This window comes from Ictalurus punctatus, chromosome 19 (genome assembly GCF_001660625.3).
Source record: "Ictalurus punctatus breed USDA103 chromosome 19, Coco_2.0, whole genome shotgun sequence".
NCBI classification, from domain to species: domain Eukaryota; kingdom Metazoa; phylum Chordata; class Actinopteri; order Siluriformes; family Ictaluridae; genus Ictalurus; species Ictalurus punctatus.
The window spans coordinates 18,402,136-18,428,895 of record NC_030434.2 but is presented as its reverse complement, the minus strand read 5'-3'; the positions used below and the strand labels follow the sequence as shown (position 1 = coordinate 18,428,895).

The 26,760-nt window shown below is 38.8% G+C and overlaps 1 protein-coding gene across 1 annotated transcript in view; it reads left to right on the top strand.

The window, feature by feature from the left end:
• tmem178bb (transmembrane protein 178Bb) overlaps positions 1-24,212 on the top strand; it is a 114,196-nt gene extending 89,984 nt beyond the window's left edge. Inside the window, exons 4-5 of the mRNA XM_017494888.3 lie at positions 18,749-18,886; positions 22,862-24,212. Of these exons, the coding sequence (XP_017350377.1) occupies positions 18,749-18,886; positions 22,862-23,112 (389 nt within the window). The 3' untranslated portion in view covers positions 23,113-24,212. The remainder of the gene's footprint in view (positions 1-18,748; positions 18,887-22,861) is intronic.
• The last annotated feature ends 2,548 nt before the right edge of the window (positions 24,213-26,760 follow it).

The following is a 26,760-nucleotide window of genomic DNA, read 5'->3' as shown; positions in this document are numbered from 1 at the left end:
ATTCATCATCCTCCTCCCTCTCCATGATGTAAATGGCCTGTGCATCTGTGGCTCACACTTTCAGTGCTCGTGGCCATTGTTTGAAGAAGAGGTGAGCATCAGCAGTACATCCTTATCTTCTCTGTACATGTGGCCAAAGGACGGTCTCTTTTACCTAAGGTCATCTCAAATTCTCTCCTTCACTTCAGAGAACGTAGACACACTGTAGTTTGTTTTCTTTTACGCTGATGCACTATTAACTGTTGTGCTGAACCTGTTTTAGGGGTAAAACTTTCCCCAACTTTTTCCATCAGGCTCTTTTTATGTCTTCACTTCCTTACCTGATTGTGCTGAGCATCATATACACTGCGAGCCTCCAATTAAAGCGACCTCATATGCTGAATTAGGATCAGTATTCCTGTCCCAGTTAGTAACCTTAACTACAACAGAATTGTCTCAGTAAATATGCTCTGTCTGTTGCTGCAAGGATAAAACAGCAGGGTTGATGAGTTACAGAAGAGAACTGCAGAATAGCTGCGAGCAGTACAGCGTTCACACCAGCTCAGCTGGTGATAAATTGCTGGTGCTAATGTCTGTTCTTACTGTTGTGACATGTGACAAGTGGAGATTTCTTCTGCCCTCTGAGTGTACCCAAGAGTGTCTCTCTGCTTTAGTAGTGAATAGCACTGACATTTTGTGAAAGGCCCTGATACTCATCTGGACATATTTAAAATACAGGTATAAATACCTACAGTGTGGGCACATTTCAGATAAATAACATTAATAAAACATTAATAAAAACCTTTACAGCACTTAGTCTACTATAGCTAACTCAACATTGAAATATGATCATTAAAATACTTTCAAAATCATATTCTTTTGCATTACTGTGTGAATCCCTTTAACATGTTGTGCTTGAAACATAAATTTCTATCAGTCATCTATTATTGATTATGAAAAATGTACATTTTAGTTCACAATCATTTAACCCCTTTAACCTGAGCACGTTCACCCCATGAAAGATTTGGAATATTCCACAAGTCACATGTTCAACAGGAAATTCAACATCATCAGACATTTCGTAAAATAAAATTATTTTCTCGCGTTATTTTTTTTTTCTTTATTTTTCAGTGATATTGTGATATTGACTGACCCATTTACACAAATTATAGACTGAAAGTAAATGAATAAATTTTAAAAAAGCAATTAGCATGGATGCTAGATAACCTTAGTTTGTGTATTTGCTAATAACTAGTCCTAAAAAAAAAACACCAAAAAACAACCCTGATACTTTTAGCCCTGCTACTCATTTAAGAGCAAAATTGTCAGGAAATAAACTTAAAAATAAATAAATAAATAACCAACACCACACCAACCTTGGCATCACCCAGATGTTTTGAGTGTTTTTATGCTAGTGATGTTAGAATTTGCTTACTAACTGTAGCACTGTCATAGCAGTTACGTACCAGTGTAATACAATGCACTCAATTCAGTATTAATCTGCCTTTAGCTGATAGCAGTAAATATATCTAGCACAAGAAACAAGAGAACATGACATGAGGAAGAGAACAAATGTGTGAGTTTGTTCCGTTACTGTGGCTGGAGCAGAAACAGTCCTCAGCTGCTAGCTTTTGTCAGAATAACCACCTATAAAACCAAGGCCATTAAATAAAACATTATAGGTGACCAGAGTTTGAAAAATACAGTCATTCCATATTTTTATATGCTCTATATTGCAGTTGTTTTTTTTATATAATGATAATGTTTATTAACACTCATGATTTGTTTATTGCTAATGAAAGAGTAATAGAGGCAGTTTCAGTTACAGTTGTGTGCTGTTGAGGACAATAATTTCTAAAATAACTTTTTTTTCTTTTTGCTGTAATGAACTTTAATAGACACTTAAACCGTGCTCAATTACGTTAACATATTCATCCATCACACTTTTTAAAAGATGGTCAGTCTTTTGGGGGGAAAAAAAACCCAGAGACTGTTTTTGCTGTATTGAAGGTTGTGTAAGTGTAAGCGTTTTCGGTGTTTCTTTGGCTTTGCTTTGTTGCTAGGAGCAATTTCTTTATCTTCTTAGAGCGACTGCTTGGCTTCAGGTGGATTAGAGAGAGAGAGAGAGAGAGAATGTATGAGGCATGGGGTCAGCAAATAGCAAGTCCCTCTTCATTCCCCTCACTCCCATACTGTACCTCATGAGTAAACTACCATTAAATAGCCGATGCCGTTAGGCACAAGCAGGCCAGGTTTTCATTTCATTGCAAATTATATATTGAGTATAATTGTGTATGTGAAAAATTAAATCTTGATCTGATCCTGGAGTACCCCTTGTCCTACTCGTAGTACTGTAATTGAAGTGGATGTGCTAGAGCAAAAAAAAAAAAACATTAACATGTCCAGGACTAGGGTTGGGAACCTGGGAAATATTCAGGCCAGCAAGTGAAGTATTGCTTTGGCTCAGTTAACCAGTGGCTCTCATGTGTGCAATGTTATGCAAGAAAACCTTAAAGCTTTAAAAAAAAAAAAAAAAAGAAGACACCAGAAATTATGGCCATAGGAAACCTGTTCAAAGTGGTTGATTTTTTCAGAAAGAGCTGGCCATTTTCTCTCAGTTTCTGCTGGATTCAAACTTGGTAACATACATGAGACACAAAGAAGTCAGTCCCTTGCATAGTCTACAGCATGTGATTATGGCTATTGAGCAACAACACCACACTGCCAACTGCAAAGAGCCTTCTACACAGAATAAGGAAGAGCAGACTACACTAAGGTTCAGTGTACGATCCAGGGGACTTTACACCAGTGTGTTAGAGTTTATTTAGGGCTTTGCCATGCCAATATAGAAGCAATTACAGTAAGTATTGGTTTATAAAAGTAAACCAGGGTCTCAGAACCTTCAGAAAGGGTCAAAGTGGGGCAATGTTGCAGATATTGGTACATGTCCTGATATGAGGTTCCAAAGAAAGTGTGTTATTAAAAATGATACCAAGAATGCAAACATTTACAGAGGGTTTAACAGCAATGTCACATGATATTTCCGAACTTTTTTCACAAGCAAACTTTCGATTTTTTCTGTGAGATGTACTAATCAGATAGAGCTCAGGGTCGTCTGCATAACAGAGGAAGCTTAGACTATGTTGTCAAATGATCTGGCCAAAGGGACGTGCATATATATATATATATGGCAAAAAGAAGGGGACCGGAAGGACACCTTGTATGACAAGGGCAGAAGAAGATTTATGCTTACCAATGTGATAGCTATGAGAAAGATAAGATGTACACTAAAAATGAGCCATGCTGGAGATACTGATAGAGGCAAGGTGCAGCATGTGATGATTCATTTTCTCAGAAGCTGCGATGGGATCTTCGCTGTGCATTTATCAGCACACCACAAGACACTTTGTGTTCAAATGGTTAGCATTGTTTATCTGTCTGTATCTGAACTTAAGACATATCACAACTTAAGTTAGGAAATAAGGACAAGGACAGGACATAATTACTTTCCCCCGAGTTGGCAGCAGGCATGGCTGGTCATTTGAAGCCTGATCATCTGCAGAAAGGCGAGTGGAAGAGCTCTTCAAAGGCAGGGTGAGCTGGATTAATGGAAGAGGAAGGAAATAGTAATTGAATATGGTGAGGGAAGCCTCCTGAAAGTGTGAGTGCCCTTTAATCGAATATATTGACTGTGGCAGGGCTCTGGCAAAAACCTGGAGGCTACGATTCAATTCAAATCCATTTTATTTGTATTGTGCTTTTAACAGTACATATTGTCATAAAGCAGATTTAGATTGCTAAATGAGCAAGCCAGAGGTAAGGAAAACATCAGGAACAAACCTTGAAATGACCCAGACTCAAATGGGGACCCATTCTCTTCTATGGGATAGTGACACAGAGATAAATCATTACTCTTCTACAACTATACACTATAATGTCAAACAGTATGTTTGTGTGGTGAAATGATGAGAATACTGTGAATTAGCTTCCTGGGTTGAGCACAAGACAGTTTTATGATTGTAGCAGCAGTTTTTATGTACAAGTCTACAGTATCCAGGTGACATTAGTTGCTGAAGCAAGGGTTAGTCTTGGGCGTAAACTGTTTTTTGGGAAGTGCAGATCTCATGGGTATCCATGTAAAACCATCCATAGCAGCAGAAAATGAGTCACAAGTGTAGAAGTATAGCATCTGGAAGAATCAAAGGCGAGAAGAGACACAGCAGCAGAAGTGTCACGTCAGGCACCGGCATCACATCAGGCAGCAGGAGTTCATATACAGTCTTTTGAGTGTGAAACAAAAGCTCAGTAAGAAGCTGTGCCGTTTTTAAAAATATCCTTATATACTGTGTGTCACATTGAGATCGTTGACAATTTAAAGCAGGAATTTATCCATGTCATGCATTATCAACAAACCTCATTCGCATGTTGTAGTTGTGTATATTAAGCTGTTCTGAAAGGAGCCTAGTAAAGAGATGAGCCACCTGACAGATGGACAGCAAAACCCCAACACTCACTGCTTTCAACTAGGCGGCCAGTGTGCAGAAACAAAGGCCAAGGCCCACGCTAAACTGTGAAGGATGTGGGATGGGCTGTAAAAGAGCCACTGTCTCACTCTTCCAAAGTGACTCTCTTTCATCAGCTTGCCCTGAAGCAGCCACAGGGCCTGTCTGTTGAGTCAGTCTTCAATACCACAACCAAATACACTGTAGGACTGAGACTCCCCTGCTCTGTTACTTCAGTTACACAGCGTGGGTGTGTTTACGCACTGCCATAAGCCTTAATGACAGAAATCTGCTGTTCTGGGAATGGCACTAACATTACTGCTACATGGTAGTGATGCATCTTGGCAGTGTTCAAGCTTCATTTAGAAACTTGTTCACACTGTCAGGCTGAACTGATGTGGTGAAGTTTAAAAGTCTCAGCCTTTTTTGGAACTATTTTTGTCCTCAGTGGGGTATTAAAGGAACTTTTCTTTCTCCTGAGACCTCATCGTCAGTTTACATCGTAACTCCTTGCACAAGACAAGACTCACCGAGCCTAGTTTTTGCCGGCAGTCCAAAAAGTCATTCGCATATCTGTAGCAGCTAGTAATGCACTAATATGTAAATTCCTGACCAGAAGTTGATTATTTCACTTGGAAAAATAAACAGATTGATGGCTTTGATGGTGGGACTGATTCAGTCATATTCAGTTATATATAAGGTTACGCCAAAATAGTGAAATTTAAAACTGAGTACTCTGTTTAACTGATTACTGTGCTGTACTGTATATTTAATGCTACAGTGTATTTAAATATAAATAAACCTATAATTTTATAGTCAGAAAAAATGCAAACTTCAGCATTATTGTCTTAGGCAACTTAAAAAACAAAAAGGAAATATCACAATTTTATCATACAGGGATGTTTTCTTGTGACTCGTATTTAGTTACTTTTTTCCTGTCTTATTTACATAAGCTTACATGAAGTTGCTGATGAGTTGTCCACAATTAGTCCAAGTCAAGTCCACAATCTGGAACGGTAGAGTCTTGCATTTTTGTGTTATCTGTGTAGAAAATCTATAGTGAAGGTATTCCTTTAAAAATTTGTTTCTAACCTGATCAATTTAGAGAGGCAACTTACTTGATTTATCATTGTATCCGAAGGCCATGTTGATGGAGCAAAGTCAATATTCATTTAGGATGGGCGGATAGTGTCATCTGGCGAGGATGTTTGTACACATCTTTGATTCAGATTAAGGAAATGAGATTTTTATACAGATACACAATTTCTGGAATAGATAGGGCTTGACAATATGTCATATTTGTTTCTGCATGCAACACACTTTGTATCTCCAGTGACTTCTGGAACCTGCTTGGGGTTTTTTCACATTTGAATTCACATTCTGATAGCACTAGCATAAGGTAAATTAACTAGTATATGGTAAATTAACTTACCACTGATCAGGTTTTGCTTAGGGGTTGGATGAAAGTGCAGATTTATTGATGCAAATGGAAAAGCAGACAAGTCCAAAGGGTAAAGACAGAGTCAAAGTCATAAACACGTAATGGACAGGGTGATGAACAAAACGGGCTAGTCTAGGCAACGAAAACAAATAGTTTTAAAATCAGAATAGAGTACATTCAATAGTACAAGCTCGGTAATGTTCAGGGAACAAGTGTGAAGTAACAGGTCATGTGACAAATCAGTTTTTGGTAGTTCGATATTTGGTGGAGGATTCTGGGAAATGGCGTTTATCTTTAAAGAGCAAGCCAATATGCCAAATAGCATATAAGGTGCTTCTCATTTCTTTAATTGCTCCTCTTTCCTTTGTTTATTAGCTCTGGAGAAAGGGTACAAAGCAAACAAGGGCAGTAGGACTCAAGAGCACACTAAATTATTCTTAATTATTATAAAACATTGCTGTATGTGTACATCATGCACTTATCACCTGACTTTGAAGCAAGGCATATGTATACAAGGCGTCCACATTGGAAAAACCTGTGCATCCTCACTCTAAAAGCCTCCGAGCTCCTTTCTTCTTGATTTCTCTGACTACATTTTAAGGATTGGTGCATCCTTAACTATGGTGGAACTCAGATGATTTTCAGTATCGTGGGCTGAAAAAAAAGGATCTAGGAATCAAAGAGGTATAACATAGGTAAGTTTGGGGAAAAAGATCCTCCTTGGAGTTTATTGATGAATTGCTCATCCATGTTTTAGCTCCACCAAGTGATTCCTGTCTATAAGCTTTTCAATAATGAGTCAGTATGCTTTAAACACACAATTTCCCAAGGAAAGTCCCCTCAACCTTCAGGTGTTAAATAAATGTAATACAGGAGTATTTTAATGAAATAAGTAATCTTACTAATAAGCATAAACAAGACAGAGTCTTGCTTCCTTCACACAGAGAGCCCATATGGAGAAAAATGAAAGCATGGTGCAGATTTGAGACTGTCCATTGTTTCTCTGTGGCTACCATGACCCTTGATGCATTGCCATGTGTTTAGGCTTATTCCTTCTTAAGTCTCCACTTGCTTATTGGCAGATTCCACACAGTTATTAGCATGCTCTTTTCTCCTCTTCTGATTTTTCTCAGCCTTTTCTTCTTTGCTTTCCATCACGCTCCCTCTAAATCTCTCTCAGCTTAGCCTGCCTCTCACTATGCAAATCCACTGCTGTGCGTGAGCACTCAAGCACCAAGCTAGCTGACAGCAGCGCATAAACTCTCAGCTCCCGTAATCCCACACGTGTCAGGATGCCACGGCAGCAACCTCAACTGCCCAGTGCTTTTGGAGAATGACAGAATGATTGGCGTTGATCACGATGGCCTTGCCTTAAAGCACAGCGACAGAAAATCGTTCTCACATCGCAAGAGTTTTACTCCGGGTGGCCTCCTACATCACTCTGAGACCCAGTCTAAGAGATCAGAATAAACAAAGTCACGCAGCTGTCATGGCCGATAGTGACCACCTCGGCTGATCTGTCCCCTGCCATGGTGCTTATCGTGATGGCAGATGAATGGCAGATGACGTGATTACCTTCTGGCAGCCATTGCCATGTTTCAGTCAGTGACTTGACACTGCTGAGTGCCAGTCCACTACCAAGAAATTTATCAGGGAGGCTTATCTAGATAAGATGGAAACAGAGCAATGGGACTACATTTATTAATTAACATCCATAAAAAACTGGCTAGGTATTTGCAAAGTTTTATTACTAATTTGCAGAATATAAGCTAAAAAGCACTTCCTGAAATAATACATCCACTGTCTTGACTGAGTAAAAAAGGTGGATTGCATTTTCTAACAGTTTGGCTGCCAGGTCATTCAAATTGACAAGCTGATGATGTAATGTGTAGAGGCTGCAGCCCAGTTTGAGTGATTGACTCTCAGCACTAACACCTTTCTCCACTCATACCATTCCTATCAGCACTTACCCAGCCATGCACGACTCCATTAAACTGCTCAACCATGACACTTGATTAAAAATGGTTATTAATCCGCCCCATCCAATTTCTCCTCTATTATGTAGAGAATGAAGGTGATGGAATAGTGCATAGAGGGCAGGAGTATCGAAAAAATCTAGAAACATCCATCGCAGACATTTTTTAGTCATTTAATGGTGTGGTTCATATGTTTATTTGAACACCTTTATATGCTCCAAAATATTCAAGTCATTCCAGTGTTATTTGTGTAGCACTTCTTGCAGTAGACATTGTCCCAAAGCAGCTTTACAGATATACGGATGTAGATTTAAGTCCCTAATGAGCAAGCTAGAGGTTATAGTGCCGAGGAAAAACTCTCAGAGAGAGAATAAAGAAAAAAACCTTGAAAGTTTCCAAACTCAAAATGGGAACCTATCCTCTTCTGGGGAATACTGGGCAGTGGAATTTTGATCATTTCATTAAGCAGTCTTATCAAGACCTTGGACATTATATGGTTCTACTTGACACGTTTGTGAATTTAATATATTGAGCCAAACTAAACTCAATGAAGCTACAACTTTTCAACTGTATACTTTTTATTCTTTTAAGCAATATTTTATTGTATATTATAAAGATATACCTTTATAATTCCAAGGTTTTGTTGCAGTGGAAAAATTAAATATATATGAAATATGAATAGGAGTCTTGCAGTGAACTTGAACTTTGATGATGAATATGATGAGGTACTGCAAGTGAAAAACAGATATGGATTAGAATGATCACAGGTCTTCTGTGGCAGATCAGTATGCCCTTTGGATTTGTAAAATTCATCAAAGCCTGATACACAAAGCAGTTCAAATGTCTGTGCTTCCAGTCCATTGGGTCTCTCATAAAGAATGTTGCTGTTTTGTTTTCTGAAATTGGTATGTGATACACAGGAAGGGTATAAAATCGTCAGTCTTCAGTGTGGTTATACTGGTACCTCTTCCCTAGCAAAAGTATTGTCACTTTAGAAAAAGCTGTATCCTGATCCACAAGAGTGAACAATAACTCATGGCACTTAGCAGCAAATGCAATCACTGCACTTCACAGCTGCAATCATCACAATTTAGACTAATTAAATGGGTGGCGGAAATATTTGTGTTGCCGGCTAATTGCCTTCCCTGCAATCTAACTGTGAGACAAAAGCATGAAAGACACCACTCAGCTGTATTGTTAACCTCAGTATCTGACAAAGCACACACAAGTCACCGGCCTCATGAGTAAGCCTGTCACTTCTGCTCACCATCCTGATGCTGGTGATGGACAGAATGTCACCATAGCAACTGTCAAAAACAACAGCTAGAACTCCAATCAGTGGGTTTGTCATCAAGCTTTTCATTCATGAGATGATGTTTTGTAATGCTTGCCATCTTCTCATTCATATATCATTGTATTCCTTTTTTTTATTTTTTCATTTTTGGAAAAAGTCTTTCAGGCTCCGTCCGACCCTGTGTAAGATAAGTGGTACAGAAAATGGATGTATGGAAATGTCTCTTGCTTTTATAGTGCTTTATAATATATTTGACAGCAAAGATAACAATACTTCCTTCTTCAGTCTTCATATTTTATCCCCTGATTTTTCATGTTTAAAGGGAAAAAATACTGCTTCAGATGTTATTGTAAAACCCCATCTTGGATACTTCTACTACTTGGATACTTTTTACTTTAAAATTCTGGCAATCTTAGGTTTATGAACTACATGCAGGTGGTGTGCAGATTCTTAATGAGGAGTCAAATCAGCCTGAGCACATACGTAACCTGACTCTGATTACAAGTAACCTTTCCTGTGTAAATATTGACATAACTTATTATTGATGTAACTTACAAACTCTCAATACAGCTCTACAGCTTTACAGAAATCCAGATCTACATCAAGAGAACTAATGAGCAGAGTCAGAGGTGACAATGGTAAGATAAAACTCGAGGAAGAAACCTTAAGAGGAACCAGACTCAAGCTTTTGACTGACAGCCACATTTCTCATCCAACTGTCAGACCTAATGTTAACTCTGTCTCCTCCCTAATGAATACTACTGCACTGTACTGTCTGAGTGATATGTCCCTCAGGACTGAAAGTCCCAACTGCTGTCTTGCCTTAAAGAAGGTTTCTGGGTTTTGCAATACCTGTTCTACCCTGCTTTTTCAATTTGTAAGAAGACCTGACTCAGGGCGACGTCATGGCCTTTCACTTTTAAACTGTCACCCAGTTCCAACGCTCCATCAGCAAATGCAGCATGAGGAACACTGCTCCCTTCACTACCTTCTCCCCTGCTGGGTGTAATTTGATTCGGGGCTGTGACTGTTCTCTCACTAGCGGCGCTTGACATGTGGTAATGAAATTAATCTCTATTATCCTCCCAGCCAGTGGAGGAGGAGCTGACAACCGGAGCAAAGAGAAACACAAACAACCGTAAAGACGGTCAGCAGTTCTCAATGCAAGGAGAGCAAGGAGCAAGGCTATGCTATGTGCAACCTTTGAACTTGTCAAATCATTACAAATCAACTCACTACAAAAGGATTTAATGCATGTCTTACATACAGTATAGTCAACGCAAGAATCATTGGCACCCGTTACAATGGGCAAACATAAAAATGTTAAATAAATAACATAAAAATAAAAAAGTGATTCTTTTATAGTATTTTCCAACATAAAATGTTTCCTTAGGTTTCTTAATAATTGTCTGTAAAACACTGATTTCAAAATTATTGGCACCCGTACAATTTACTAATTGGTGAAGCCTCCCCTGGAGAGAATGATAGTTGTTTAAACCGATCCGCCATAACATTAAAACCACCTGCCTAATATTGTGTAAGTTCCCCTTGTGCTGCCAAAACAGCTCTGAGCCGTCAAGGCATGGACTCCACAAGACCTCTGAAGGTGTGCTGTGGTATCTGGTACCAATACGTTAGCAGCAAATCCTTTAAGTCCTGCAAGTTGCGTTGTGGGGCCTCTATGGATCTGAGTCGTTTGTCCGGCACATCCCACAGATGCTCGATCAGATTGAGATCTGGGCAATTTGGAGGCCAAGTACACATCTTGAGCACTTTATCATGTTCCTCAAACCATTCCTGAACAATTTTTGCAGTGACACAGGGCACATTATCCTGCTGAAAGAGGCCACTGCCAATAGGGAATACCGTTGCCATGAAGGGGTGTACTTGGTCTGCAACAGTGTTTAGGTATGTGTTATGCATCAAAGTAACATCCACATGAATGCCAGGACCCAAGGTTTCCCAGCAGAACATTTCCAAGAGCATCACACTGCTTCTGCTGGTTTGCCTTCTTTCCAAAGTGCATCCAGGTGCCATCTCTTCCCCAGGTAAGTGACGCACACGTCATCAATATGATGTGAAAGAAAACATGATCCGGCTGACCAAGACTGCCGTTTTGGTGATGCTCTGACCCAGTCGTCTACAATGTTGAGTAAGTTACTCAAAAAAAGTAATCCACTACAGATTACTAATTTAAAATTGTAATCTGATTACATTACTGATTACTGCATGTAAAAAGTAATCAGATTACTAACTACTTTACTTTCACATTACTTTCAAAACCTATCAAACCTACAAAAATACACTACAAAGTGAAACTCATAGTTCTTTCAGTAATTTTAGTGCGCGTCAATGTGTGACATGATTAGAAAAATACAGAAAATTTTGGACTTATCATAAAACCTATCTCGGGTGTTGTCACTGTTTGTAGTTTGTAGTTTGTAGTCTAGTTTGGTGTCGCTAGCCAAGGGGAAGCACAGCTAAGCTATCAGTGTATGGGTTTAGCTGCTACAGTAAATTGCAGAGTACATTATCTTTCCTTATTCTCTGCTCATATCATGTTCATGTAAACTGGAACTCTTTTAGACATTTACACGCCTTGTTTTCCTGCTCAGCATCAGAGGATGTTACTGTTTCAGTTTCAACCCCTTTACTGGTTTAAAAGAAAAAAAAAACCTCTGTGTATATCCATGTTTCCTCACACTGACTGTGAGCTAGCGTTTGGCAGAATTGAGAGACTGTCAGGCAATAAGACACGAGTGTTTCCACGTATTTTCCTGTAAACCCTGTCTGATTGGTCTTGCCTCTGTTCACTGAAGATATAAAATTACACCACCACTGTCTTCTTTTACTGATGTTTAGTTACATAGTGACAAACCGCTCCAAATGGAGAATTATTCAGGGCTAAAGAAAAAATCACTGGGGCAAAATGTGATTCATTTTAAAAATACATTTGACTTAATATTGTTTTCTTAACAATAAATTTATAATGCAAGTAACGTAATTTTATTGACCTCAGTAACTGTAATCAAATTATATAAATTTTAAATGTAATGCGTTACAATACTGCATTATCAGAAAAAGTCATTAGAATACAGTTATGTGTTACTTTGTAACATGTTACACCCAACTCTGGTCATCTAGCCCTCTCAATTTGACCCTTTTCAAAGTCACTCAGAACTTTATGTTTGCCCATTTTTCCTGCTTCCAACAAATCAACTTCGAGAACTGACTGTTCACTTGCTGCCTAATATATTCAACACTTTGACAGGTGACAGTGGCTTTAATGTTATGGCTGATCGGTGTATATCCATTAAATGTGTTCTGTATGTCAGTTTACGGATAAGCGGTTGAGGATGGATGGATGGATGGATGGACGGATGGATGTCAGCTGTCACTTTTGTGATAAAAGTTCTTTTCCCCGTAGTGTCGGATGATGGAGTGACAAAGAGAAGCTAGACAGAGTTGTGCAAAGAAAATTGTTTCAAGGATGATTTTTTGTTTTTGAAAGAAAATAGTATTATTTAAGGGAAAAAGTTTAAGAAAACAATTTTATTAGGGAAAGACAAGTAGTTTCTATTATTAGTTATGTTGGAAATTTGAATCCTTTTGATTTTTATTCATGTGAATATTGTGATGGAGGCTCTCGAACAGGTTATAGGGATCCTTATGCAAAGTTTTATTCGACAAAGAGCAAGGTTAAAATAAATAAATAAATAAAGGTTCCAGGGCTGGATGTTACAAATACTGTATGTTCTTCCATTTTGTTGAAGGGGTGCCAATAATTCTGGGGTAAAGTATAAGTATGGAGTACTATAGAAAGGTCTCCAATCAGCTATTGTAGGAAATGTGAACAGATATGCATGCCATTATGCCTCTATTGTGTGTCGTAACAAAAGAAAAATATAGGCTAAGCAATTTTATTCAAACATCTGAAATGTTCATTCTCCAAGAGCCTGTCATTTACAGAGGCAACTTAGAGAACATATAATTAAAAGAAAACAGTGGCACAAGCTTGAACAATGCAGGCTAACGAGGCAGATAGGACCAAGCTTCAGCTTTCAGCCTGTCAAGAGTTGATACATAAATAAAGGATTTAGGTTTTGGTTGTTATCCTCATAACATCCACATTGTTATCCACATGTTTTTGATTGTTATCCACACGGAGCTAAAAGTTACTGGTCTAATGCAGGAAAACTAGGCATAACTGTCAAGCTGCGTCAGAAAAAAACTAAATAATATTATTGAAGTAGTCTGAATGGTGTTCTCAAAATATCATTGTGCAGCCCAATTTTCTCCAAATAGTATATTGCATTGCTATAAAAAGATCCCCAATGACAGCAGTCTATGCTGTACATGTTGGAAATGTGGGGAAAAAATGAAAAGAGGATGGTAATTTTTTTTTCCACTTTTCCTCTATTCTGTGTAAACACACCTACTGCTGTCTGAATTGGCTTTTGGCAACAGAAACGTAGGTCTCTGTGGATGCGTATAACCTGTTAGTGATCTTCCTGCCATGAGAAAAGGGAAAGAAACAAAAGATTTAGTCAAATAGATTTTCACATCACATGTTATCTGTGCTGTCATTTTTTTAGATTTGATTTCTTATTTTAGCCCCTGTTATAGCTGCTGGTTGATCTGGAGATCTAGCTATAGTTGCAAGCGCTTGCTTTTCCACAGAGATTGTGCCCCCCTCCCCCCCACCTCTTTCAGAAACATGGAATGCATATTTAACCTCAGGAGTGAACCTCTACTTATTCATACCCCCTCTGTGTTCCCGATATACAGGAGAATTATTACTTTCACCTCTCTGTGAGATGAATCCACTGATATTACCAACGTACTGTAGATGCTGCATTAGGCACTGTCACTGTCAACTTTCCAGCTAGATTAAAGAAGGTCGAGACTCGCTCATAACACCATCAGCTGTAACTTACTGTATGTTAATTGTTCAATCCTAAACTAAATTGCCCCTAGGTGTGAATGACTATGTGAATGTGTATGTATGGACTGGCATCTCATCCAGTATGTACTGTATTAACACTTCAGATCCAGTGCTCTTGGGACAGGCTTCCTAAGGCTAAGTTTCCTCTGGGTACTCCAGTTTCCTCCCCCAGTCTGAAGACATGTGTAGTAATGGGTGTGTAAATGGGTGTGTGAATATGTATACAATTGTGCCCTGTGATGGTTTGGCACCCCATGCAGGGTGTCTGCCACCCTGTGCCCCGAGTTCCCTGGGAAAGGCTCCAGGCTCCCCTGCGACCCTGTGTAGGATAACATTTACATTTACATTTTTATTACGTACTTATCCAGAGCGACTTACAGAAGTGCTTTGGAAGATAAAGCGGTATGAAAAATGGATGGATGAAAAATTTTGGAAGATATTTTGCTAATTTCCCCTGTGTATGAAGACTTTTGGGACACCCCGTACATTTGCATAAACTACAGAAGTACAACCACCTCTATGAGTAACAGTGTCCAATGAAGCACTGTCTGCCAAATTCCTGTCCATTCAAAGAACTCCCATGTGTGCAGTTATTTGTGCTGGTAAACTAATAATGTTAAACCAATGAAAAGAAACAACTAGTAAAAACAGCCTAAGAGAAAGAGTTAATGCGTGTCAAAATGTTAGATATCTGTGAATACAAAGCACCAACATTCACAGTAACTTGAGCATGGTGCGTCACTGTAGTCTTGCCTGAGCTGAACTAATCAGTCTATTTAGGGTCTGTTTTTAGCATAGATTACAGGAAAAATCCACCCTTTAAAGTAATGCATTACTTTACAGTTAACATGTGGTCTTCAGTGGTGACCAAGATTTGTTTTGTAATAAAAGCTGCCTTTTTTTTGTTCTTTAAATGTCTTTCCTCTACATGTTGGACTATTTTCCACAAAGCTTCAACTTTCATGCTAAATACCGCCATCAAGGACATCACAAATGTGATAAAACAAGCTCCTGCATCACGTAATGACACCTCATCCTCGCTGTCACTCATTCTATATTCAGACGAGACCTAATTGCCGGATCTATCCGCATACATAATTACACACCTCTGCTTTCATGCACAAGAGAGCAGCACAGCACATTCATGCGCCGGAGAGCACCTATTGTCAACGCTCAAATTCACCCTATCGTGAAAGGCAAGAAAAAAAAGACACACGGACAGACAGGTGCCTGCTGATTTTAGCAACACAGAGATGTATATCAAGTGGAGGAGAAGATTGGCTAAAAGCTGTTTGACTCACGTCTAAAATTGTTACCGACTGTGGCACGTCCTTTTACATGATGATGTTGCTTTGCTTTGGTTCCAGAACCTTCCAATGCACCATGCATTAAAATGAGTCTGTAACGTCCCTCTAACCTCGACACAGACTTGCCTTTCTCTGTTTGTACTGGGATGATATGTAGTTTCTCAGAGTGTACTCGCTGTAGCTGTGCCGACTCAGAGAACACCATTAAATCTCCCCGAACAGGACATAATGCAAAACTTCATCTAAAAAAACCAATCACACAAGGCTCTTTTTACTTTCACATGAGAAATATTTCTTCACTAAGGTTAGGTGCCCTAAGCAGCAGGGGCTGTCAATGAAACACCATGTGCAACAGAACCACTAAAGCGCACTTATTGTTTGTTTTTTCTTTTTGGGATTTTTCTCTCCAATTTGGTCACCTGCCAATGGCCACCCACTAGCTAACTCTCCCCTATCATACGACAGCTACTAACTGTGGAAGTTGAAGGCTAACACATGCTTCCTCTGAGACACATGAAGCCCATCAACTTTTCGAACTGCTGCCCATCCTTCATCGCAGGACAGCATAACACACGCCAAGTAATACACAATATCCGCCCTCTTTCACATACATGAGCTCACAGACACCCACAATTGTCTAGTGTTGATCTGATTGAGAGGGCAGGAAGACAAAGCCATCCCTCCCTAATTTATGGCTCCCGACCATGAATGGTTGAGACATCGTCAGGGTACGGCATTACGATTGAAAGGATGAATGCTTTTCTGTTGTCCCACTTGGGAGACCCCAAGAAAGAATTTTTCATCACATCCACCCTGAATACAATTTTAAAACATTGTAGTCGGAAAACTCTAGATTTCTTGCATTTTGCGTGTCTTTATGTATAGGGATTATCTGAAAGCTATTGCTAGCCCTTGTATTTGAGGCTGCCACTGTTGGGCCCTTGAGCAAGTCCCTTAATCCTCTCTGGCATATGTGAAGAAAAGAATTTTGCTGTAATGTTTATGTGACAAATAAAGCTGCCTTCTTCAGTCCCAAGTTTTGAATCAAACACGTCGAGCAGTGGTGGCTTTTTTTTTTTTTTTAATTAAATTGTACTTGTAAGTGTAATATTAATCCATTTTAACCTTACTCAAGTACATATGTAAACACAGATGTACTTTTTACTATGTTACAGCATTCCTTTTTCTGTGACATTTTCCTATGAATGAGTACACAGTATAAACTGCATATGCCTATGTAGCATGTACAATGAAAGTGAGCACCTACAGCACCTACCAGTTGCCTTGACTGAAGTAATACATTTCACAACGGTTTAATGTAAGAATTTATTTATAAAGCATTGTGAAACTGTATTACATCATAATTATTCTCTTCACCATGGTATTATGAACATTTCTAACAAATTATAGTACCTTATTCATCCAAAGCAAAGGTGGAGCAGCTCAGCTGGCTTGAGCACAATGAACGAATGAATGAATGAAAAATATGCTAAGATACTACAGACAAAGCCTGTGAGCCCAGTCATTCCAAGATAGATGACTTTGAATGGCGACAATCTTCTTCCTGTAGTCGTGGAAATTGTCATGAAATTTTAACAATACCACCTGCAGTCCAGGAGCACTTGTACTCGATGGCCATTACAAAACCGCAGAGAGTATGCAAGCATGGAAGTTCACGAAGGTAGTTTGGCTTTCACGCAACCATCGCAGACGTTGTCTACACAATAAATATGTTTTTCTTTTCTAGAAGCACAATGCTCATTACAAATAGTATTTTGTATGCAATGAGTATGCAATGATTTAAGCAATGAGCAGCTCTGCATGTGTGTGTGCGCAAGTATGACATAAACTAAAATAAGAGTAGTCTGTTTTGATCAGTGTGTCATAGTTAAATAAGAATCACATGTCTGCCGTGACACTTGTGTAAAACTGTAATCTAAAAACACAGGTTTCTTGCTAAGGAAGTTCAAATTTGGTTTTCTGTCTACAGCGTGGTTTCATCCACTATCTCCAGGCCTTCTCTCTTAGGAGAACCTTGTAACCTTTTCACATTCGGCTGCTGTCTCTGGCCTTTTGGGCCAGTCATACTGAGAGAAGCACACTGAGAGAACTCAACTGTGAGATTAAAAACAGCACACAGACGCCAAAGCTGTGTGACCTGGCCTCGGGCTTACAGAGTTGACCCTAATAAATACACAGCATGTGCTTTTATTCTTGTCCCACACACATACATGCACAAACACACACTTATAGAGTGGTGCTTGAAAGTTTGTGAACCCTTCAGAATGTTTCTGCATGACTAGGACCTAAAACGTCATCAGATTTTCACACAGGTACGAAAAGTAAACAAAGAGAAGCCAACTAAACAATTGAGACAAGAATATTATATTTGGTCATTTATATATTGAGGAAAATGATCAGATATTACATATCTGTGAGCAGCAAAAGTATGTGAATCTTTGCTTTCATTATCTGGTGTGACCCCCTTGTGCAGCAATAACTGCATCTAAACATTTCCGGTAACTGTTGATCAGTCCTGCACATCGACTTGGAGGAATTTTAACCCGTTCCTCAGTACAGAACATCTTCAACTCTGGGATGTTGATGGGTTTCCTCACATGAACTACCCGCTTCAGGTCTTCCACAGCATTTCTACTGGATTAAGGTCAGGACTTTGACTTGGCCATTCCAAAACATTAACTTTACTCTACTTTAACCATTCTTTGGTAGAATGATTTGTGTTCTTAGGTTCATTGTCTTGCTGCATGGCCAACTTTCTCTTGAGATTCAGTTGACAGACAGATGTCATGACATCTTCCTTTAGAAATCACTGGTATAATTCAGAATTCATTGTTCCTTCATTGATGGTAAGTTGTCCTGGCCCAGATGCAGTAAAACCATGATACTACCATCACCATGTTTCACAGAAGGTTTGCAGCAATATTCTTTTGGAGAGCAGTGGTTTTCTCCTTACAATCCTGCCATGCACACCCTTGTTGTTCAGTGTTCTCCTAATGCTGGACTCATGAACATTAGCCAATGTGAAAGAGGCATTTAGCTGCTTAGAAGTTATCCTGGGTTCCTTTGTGACTTCACAGATTGTTACACATCTTGCTCTTGGAGTGATCTTTGTTGGTGTTGGTGTGTGTATAAACATATAGCATACATGATTGTGTTCAATCTATACCAGCAGTAATGCAGCACATGCAATTTTTTTTCAGGCTCGTATCCTTACTTCAGTATTCTGAGTTATGAATTGCAGTGGACCTGACCTGGTGTTGTGTGTTTGTGTGTGTTCATACAGACCTGCGCAGGATGACGGCGGGTTTTATGGGCATGGCGGTGGCCATCATCCTTTTTGGCTGGATCATTGGCATGCTCGGCTGCTGTTGGGACCGAGGCCTAATGCAGTATGTGGCGGGTCTGCTCTTCCTCATGGGTGGTGAGTCAAATAACACACACACACACACACATACACAAGCAGTAACACAAAGTGCAGCAGAAGTTAACAGAGGGTACCTATGATGAGTTACTGTATATACTGTATGAGACAATGATGTTATGTATAAAATGTACAGAAACATTTTTTCAAGGAAAATCATTTATGGTGCCAGAAATTTCAACATATTAAAATACAACCTTTGTGCACAAAAACTGTAAAAAGTCTCACCTAAGTAAAGTTGTTAAAAGCACTTACACTTCCTCTGACCTTTTTTTTTCACTTATTGCCCATTAAAGAGGTTTAATTACAGATTAGAGACTCGTGACAGGTGTAGGCGTATGGCACTTTCTTTTAAGTTCACAGCATTGAAGCATGTCTAACACTTTTGTACAGCAGTAGTGCACTGCAGTGCGTTACAGTGTTAGTAATATAGACACTGAAACACTGAGGTTCAGGTGTCCTTGAGTTGTTAAAGAAACTTTCAACACTTATTTTCTTATGTTTTGATCGAAGAACACAGTGTTGATAGTAGGCCCCATTTTGTTGCAAAGACTGAAGATAAGACAGTTGTTTTGCCTGTCATATAATTAAAATCAGCAGCTTATACAAGTGTGTATTTTGAACTTAGATGGTTTGAATTTTGTTTCATTTTTTTTTGTCCCTCATGACATTATAACGTGCACAGCTACACAGGAAAATTACTTACTGTAAATGTAATTTTCTTCACCCATGCTTAAGGACTTTTTAAAGGCCTTGTTCCATGTGGACCTCATTAGGTAAAAGTGCACACAGTGACCTTTCAGTGATTGGCAAGTCGCGATACTGGTCACAGGGCGTAAAAGTAAATTACACTGCATGTACAAAATATAGTTGGATTTAAAATTTTATTTTATTTAATTTATTATTATTATTTTTTTTTTTTTTACATATTTACATCAACACAAAATATGTAAAGAATACCTCCTAGCTTTCCATCATTAAAAGATGTTTAATCTTCCCACTTAATTTTCATTGATCATTTGCTGTCTACATTGCTCCGGGTGAAGTAGATTTTGTGCAGTTTAGTTCAATCTAACGTATCTGGCAAATCAAAGTCTTCTGGGAGGTATTTTCAACGTGTTACATCATAGTGTTTGGCACAGCCAGCCAGAACTCTCCCTGGCAGGAATTATGCCGAGGGCTTTAATGTTGATGTTGGTTGTAGATTTTGGTAAACACGGCGGCCTCCTCTCACATCACACTGCCTCTTCTGTATGCAACGTGCAGCCCCAGAGCTATGGGGAGCAAAGTGAAGATGCAATTAAAATGGGTGGCATTAATGTATTGGCCTGCTCTTGAATAATAAGGAGGCAATTAAAAAGCCAATTAAGATGGTAAGTCATAAAAACAGAAGGTTGCACTGAGGGTCAGATTACAGTGGGCTGAGTGGTCGCTTGGTCACAGCATATACGAAATGTGTTCCCAGTAAGGAGTTAGAGTGATTTATACATATAAAGATCAAGTATCATATAATTAACGAGACTGTTTTGATGAATTCATTTCGAGTCATTTCCAGTCACGCTGTGTCACATTTTGGTGTCCTTTGCTGTCAGTTAAATGAAAGAAATTAAAATGTATGTGATTTTAGTGCACTTTCCAAAGAGCTTTGCATTGTGAATGGCATGCATTTTAATTTACAGTCCCCCCTGAAACTATTGGAATGGCAAGGCCAATTAATTAGTTTTTGCTGTAGACTGAAGACATTTGGGTTTGAGCTCAAAAGATGAATATGAGAAGAGAGTTTAGAATTTTAGCTTTTATGTACTGGTATTTATACATAGGTGTTTTAAATGACATAGAAGGTCAAGTTCAAGTTCCAGTGGCTTTATTGTCATTTCAACCATACACAGCTGGTACAGTACACAGTGAAACGAAACAACGTTCCTCCAGGACCATGGTGCTACATAAAGCAAGACACAAACCACATGAGACGATGCAGAACTAAATAAAATCTACACTTTTTTACATAAAGTGCACATGCAAACGTGTGTTAACAACACAGACAGTCCTGTACTACTAAAACAGAACATTAGGCACAGTAAATGACAGTGTAGCGCTGACCAGTGCACAGTTTTAGTGTGGAAGTGTGTGATATAACAGGTAGTGCAAATGATAGGGGCTAAAGAGTAACAATATAATTTAAAAGAGGTATAAATGTAAACATAACAGACTATGACTTATATGACTTAGTATTCAGCAGATTAGGTTATAGCAAATATGGACATAGCAGTTATTGCAGCAGCCAAGTATAGTGTATAATACTATATTTTTATAAGTACAGTAGCAGTAAAATGCAATAGAGTCAATGCAGGAATGTGCAAATATTGCAATGGGAGTGGGATAGTGTTCAGTTCAGTGTGTGTGTGTGTGTGTGTGTGTGTGTGTGTGTGTGTGTGTGTGTGTGTGTGTGTGTGTGTGTGTGTGTGTGTGTGTGTGTGTGTGTGTCAGTCTAGTCTCTCAGTATTGATGAGTCTGATGGCTTGGGGGAAGAACATAGCACATTTTGTATCACACCACCCAATTTGTAACTAACAGGTATTTTTTGTTACCCAGGTGTGTCCTGTTAGAATAATTGTTTAAAAGGTTAATAGCTCTTAATGTTTCCTCTTGGTTTTAACATTCAGTTTCCCCTGTGAAGACTTTTTTGTTGTTGTTGTTAAAAAGGATAAACCCACATGAAGATCAGAGAGCTGTCTATGGGAGAAAAGCAAGCCATTTTAAAGCTGAAAAAGAGGGAAAGTCCATCAGAGGCACTGCTCAAACATTGGGCATAGCCAATACAACAATTTGGAATATCCTGAAAAAGAAAAAAAATCCACTGGTATATTGAGCAACAGTGTATGGGCCAGTCAAGCAAAACACCAGCAGCTGATGACAGAAACATTGTAAAAGCTGTGAAGAAAATCCAAAAAACAACAGTTAGTGACATCACCAACAACCTCCAGGGGGAAGGGGTGAATGTATCACAATCCAATGTCCAAAGAAGACTTTGAGAGCAGAAATATAGGGCCCATACCACAAGATGCAAACCACTCATAAGCAGTAAGAATCGGAAAGCCAGATTGGATTTCACAAAGAAACACAGAGATGAGAACAAACGTTCTGGAACCAAGATTGACTTCTACTAAAGTAATGGAAAGGCCAAAGTGTGGAGAAAGAAAGGATCTGCTCATGATCCAAAATATACATGCTCATCTGTGAAACATGGTGGAGGTAGTGTCATGGCTTGGGTTTGCATGGCTGCTTCTGGAAGAGGCTCACTAACATGGTGGTAGCAATAGAATGATTTCAGAAGTTTACAGAAACATGAACATTTTGTCTGCCAATTTACAGAGAAATGCATCCAAAATAATTGGGAGGAATTTCATCATGCAGCAAGACAATGATCCAAAATCCACTGCCAACGTAACAAAGGACTTTATCGGGGGGAAAGTGAAAGGTTTTAGACTGACCAAGTCAATCATCAGACCTTAACCCAACTGAGCAGCATTTCACCTCCTGAAGAGGAGACTAAAGGGAGAAACCCCTCAAAAAATCAACAATGGAAAGAGGCTGCAATAAAAGCCTGGGAAAGCATCACAAAAGAAGAAACCACCAATTTGCTGATGTCAGTGATTCGCAGATATTGTGAGCAAGGGGTATGCAACCAAATATTAAGTGTTATTTACTTTAATTTACTTCAAAACTTGTTTGTTCCTACACTTTTGCTGGCCTAAAAATTGGGTGATCTGATATAAAAGGTTCTATGTTATATGTTGTTTAACACATCTAGCTGGAAATAGCAGGAAATAAAAGCTGAAACCCTGAACTCTCGTCTCATATTCATCTTTTGACCTCAAGCCCAAATGTCTTTGGGGTATAGTACAAACAAATGAATTGGCCTTGCCTTTCCAGTAGTTTTGAAAGTATGTTAACTTGCTCTTTTTGCTTTTTCAGGTACCTTCTGCATCATCTCGCTGTGCACCTGCGTAGCGGGAATTAATTTTGAGCTTTCTCGCTATCCGCGCTACCTGTACGGCCTCCCAGACGACATCAGCCATGGTTACGGCTGGTCCATGTTCTGTGCCTGGGGTGGCCTGGGCCTGTCTCTTATCGCTGGCTTCTTCTGCACGCTGGCTCCCTCCGTTCAGCCAATCCCACGCTCCACCTGCCCCAAATCCCGGCAAGAAAACGGCACAGTGTGTTAAGCGGAGGCTGCCGACAAAGTCACCATGCAGGGGCGTGCAGAGTGGAAAACATATAAACAATAAGACGACTGTTTATCAAAACCATATGTTTGTTCCAAAGTCATTTCTGATCTCACCAGTCAGATGCCATTTTCGTGTGACTTTGCAAGTAAGTATCCTGATTGTTCCATGACAAAAAAATAATAATAAATGAAAGCCAGTATGTTACTGAGATTCCGAAATGGAGATACCACACAGGAACACTTCACTTTCAGGATTTTATTTCTTTCCCATTGAGAACATTGGGAAAGGCAGCATGAAACGGCGACTAATGGAGACTTGTACATCAGTATGTGAAAATACAGCAGCATGAAACCTTGAAAGGTGTGTAAGAGTTTCTAGCTGTTAGTTGTCTCTTTATTGATAAATTGGTGCTTTGGGGTTGAAAAAAAAATCCCAATATAGTATATGTGTTTTGTGTTTGAAGAGTTACTGAACTGGAGACAGTGCCAATCTATATCTAAGGAGGGTAACAATGCAAATGAAACGTTTTGAAGCAATGGATTCTATGATACCAATATAGTTATAGTGAAATGGAGCAGCACTGGATACTGGATACAACCACAAGCCCTTTAGTCTGCAGACAAGAAATCTGTACTGTAAGAAAATGAGGAAGACACTGTAAGAAGAGGAACGGGACACATCTGCTGGTGCCAGTATCTCTCTACTGCTGTATTGCAAATTGTAAAGAATATTCCAGAACAAATCATTACCATGAGGAGAGATTTGAGAGAGTTTCATTTCTTCCATTCTCCAACAGGATCATGTAAATGTTTTTAACATGGTACTCCACCTTTTTTTTTTTTCCTTTCTTTAATTGACATGTACCTTGAACGGGTGTGAGTGTATACGTGTGTATATGTCCTCAATTTCGCTCTTCTCGATAAATGTTGTGTTAATTTGGGTGGGTGTTTATTTTCTGAAGAGGGACAGAGGAGGGGAAACAACAGTGTCAGATAAAAAAAAAAGAAAAGAAAAAAAGAAAATGCCAGAAACGTTCAACTCGATAGGTTAGTTCTTTGATAAACATTTAAAAAATAATAATAATTTAAAAGGAAAGATGCCATATCTTGTTTGAAAAGAAGAAAGCACAGTTTTCCTAGAGACAAAGATGACTCAGCATCACAGTAGCTGTCTGTGAGATCGCACTTATTCCATTTGATAGGAAGAAGCCCTCGTTTAAAGCTAGCTTCCGGTGAAAGGACACAGTGTTTGCATGCTTCTTAATGACAAGAGATATTAGTGACAGAGAAATCATGGCACCTTTGCCAAAAGAGCTTCAGAATATAGGATGAGCGCAGACATTAAATAAAGCACAAGCTTAATGCGATCTATAAACACTGTTGGGCCCATTCAATCCCAGATCGAGTCGTGATGCTCACACTCATCTGCTTGCTTTGCATTCAATTTCATTTTCCTCGATATTAATTATTAATGTCCTGAGAGTACCGTGAAGTGTATCTAAAAAGCTCACTGCCATCTCAGAGAAGGTGTCCTCAGTTTCAGCCTGGCCTAATTATATTGTGGAAGGCTGGGTCACTGTTTGTGTAGTCTCTCATGTCTACAATCAATCTGAAATGCTGGACCATGTTCTAGGTGTATAAGTGTAGGAGTCATGCAGACCTGCCAACCCTGAATAAGAATAATGTGTAGTCTCACTGATTACTGAAATATTACTGAAAGATTAGGATTACTATTAGAAATACTTGCAAAGTGGTAGATTTTACATTTTGTTGTTGTTGTTGTTGTTGTTGTTTTGGTCAAAGATTTGCACCATTTAACGCCTTTGAACTATGGCCATTGTCACTGAAATCTGGATATTCAGTAGATTAAGCTTTAGAATTCAAAATGAGCAAGCCAGAGGCAAGGATGCTGATATGAAGAAGAAACCGTGAAAGGAACTAAGGAGTTCATCCTCTTCTGAGTGACACCGGATTGTGTGATTATGAGTCATTACTCTTCCAATATTGACTATAAAAATCAAGTATGTTGACAGGATCTTCGGTTCAAGGCTCATTATTGATTTCAGTTTTTGTTGGCTGAAATGTTCATGCATCCCAAATAAATATACGTAATTAACTGTTGTAATCTATACGTCAGCTAAGCCAAACATATGTTGATAGATTTTATTTCACATTAACGAACTCAAAAGATTCTCTGTTTAGCTTGACAGAAAGTGAGGGCACAGTGTCAGTACATCTTTCAAGAAGGAAAATAAAAAAAATTACTAACGTGACATGGGGAAAAGGGGAGAGGCTTCCAGGAGGTGTCAGTTAATATCAGAGAGTCCAAAACCCCTACACAACTGTCAATCATTCCAGATTCATATGAGGGGGAAAAGACTGGTCTTTTGGCATATTTTTGAGTGATTTCTTGTTCTATTGTACTTCGATGTGAAAATACCTATACAAAATGAATAAAGGTTGGCAGGTCTGCTAATGTAGTTCAACAAAATATGATAGAACAGCTTGGGTTTTCATTCATCTGAGCTCTGTGATCTGGACTGTATGGAAGTTTGGATGCAAGATGATAACGCAGTTAGCTAGAAAATGACATTATACCAACCTATAGAACCCAGATGGAAAACCATGTGCCTGATTACTATATTCTCACAACTGCAAAGATGAGTATGGAAATCTGGTCTCAAAGGAAAATTGTATAAGCCCATCTGGTCTTATATAAGATAGTGTTCCTGGACACACTTAAAAGGAAAAATATTTAGGCTATTTCAGTCTGCGAGGATTACGCAACCAGACATTGATATAAACCGAGTCGCATCCATTCCTCACTGGTGAAAAGCAGATGAGCTCTTTCCCATCATTTCTTATCCAGAGGCTGCAGGCCAGCACCACTATATCTGCTTTTCCATAGCTAGGAAACAAACATTACAACATCATACATCAGACAAATCTCTCTCTTTTTTTTTTTTTTTTTTACACACACATCATTGATTTATATTTTTAAAATGCTTGAGGTCAGAATAGCCACACATGACATAGGGTTCAGATAAATAAATAAATAAATTAAAAGTAGACATTTCACAAGTTTAGCGCTGATCAGGCCAAGATGGTAGGCAATTTTCTACTCATTATCTCAACAACCCAAAGTTAGTCATAGTCAGTACATACATCCTAGACTGTAATGTTCCTGATTCTGCTATACTGACGCAACAATTTTATTGAAAAAAGAGAAATATGGTACATTCAGCATTTATGCGACATTCCGATCCAAGCTGTTTTCATCAATCCAACATTGGAAAAGAATTTTTAAACATATCATGTCATCACTCATGTCATCCAACTAATGTCTGTGTTTACATGAAAGCAGCCAAACATGTGTATTGTGTCTTTTTGTTTAAAGAACAAGCAGTTGGATGTTTGGGTATAATGTTTTGAGTGAGTGGGAATATATTTTTCCTCCATATGTTGTAAAATAATAGCAGGATAACAGAAACTGCAACTTTCATTTTTATGAGACAATTAAAAATCTAAGGACTTATCGAATCGTTTTCATCAGTAATGTGTCTGTTGCATAAATCCAAAAAATGTACAAAAAATTAAGTAAAAAAAAAAAAAATCCTGGAAATGTTAAAACTGTGGAATGTAAAAC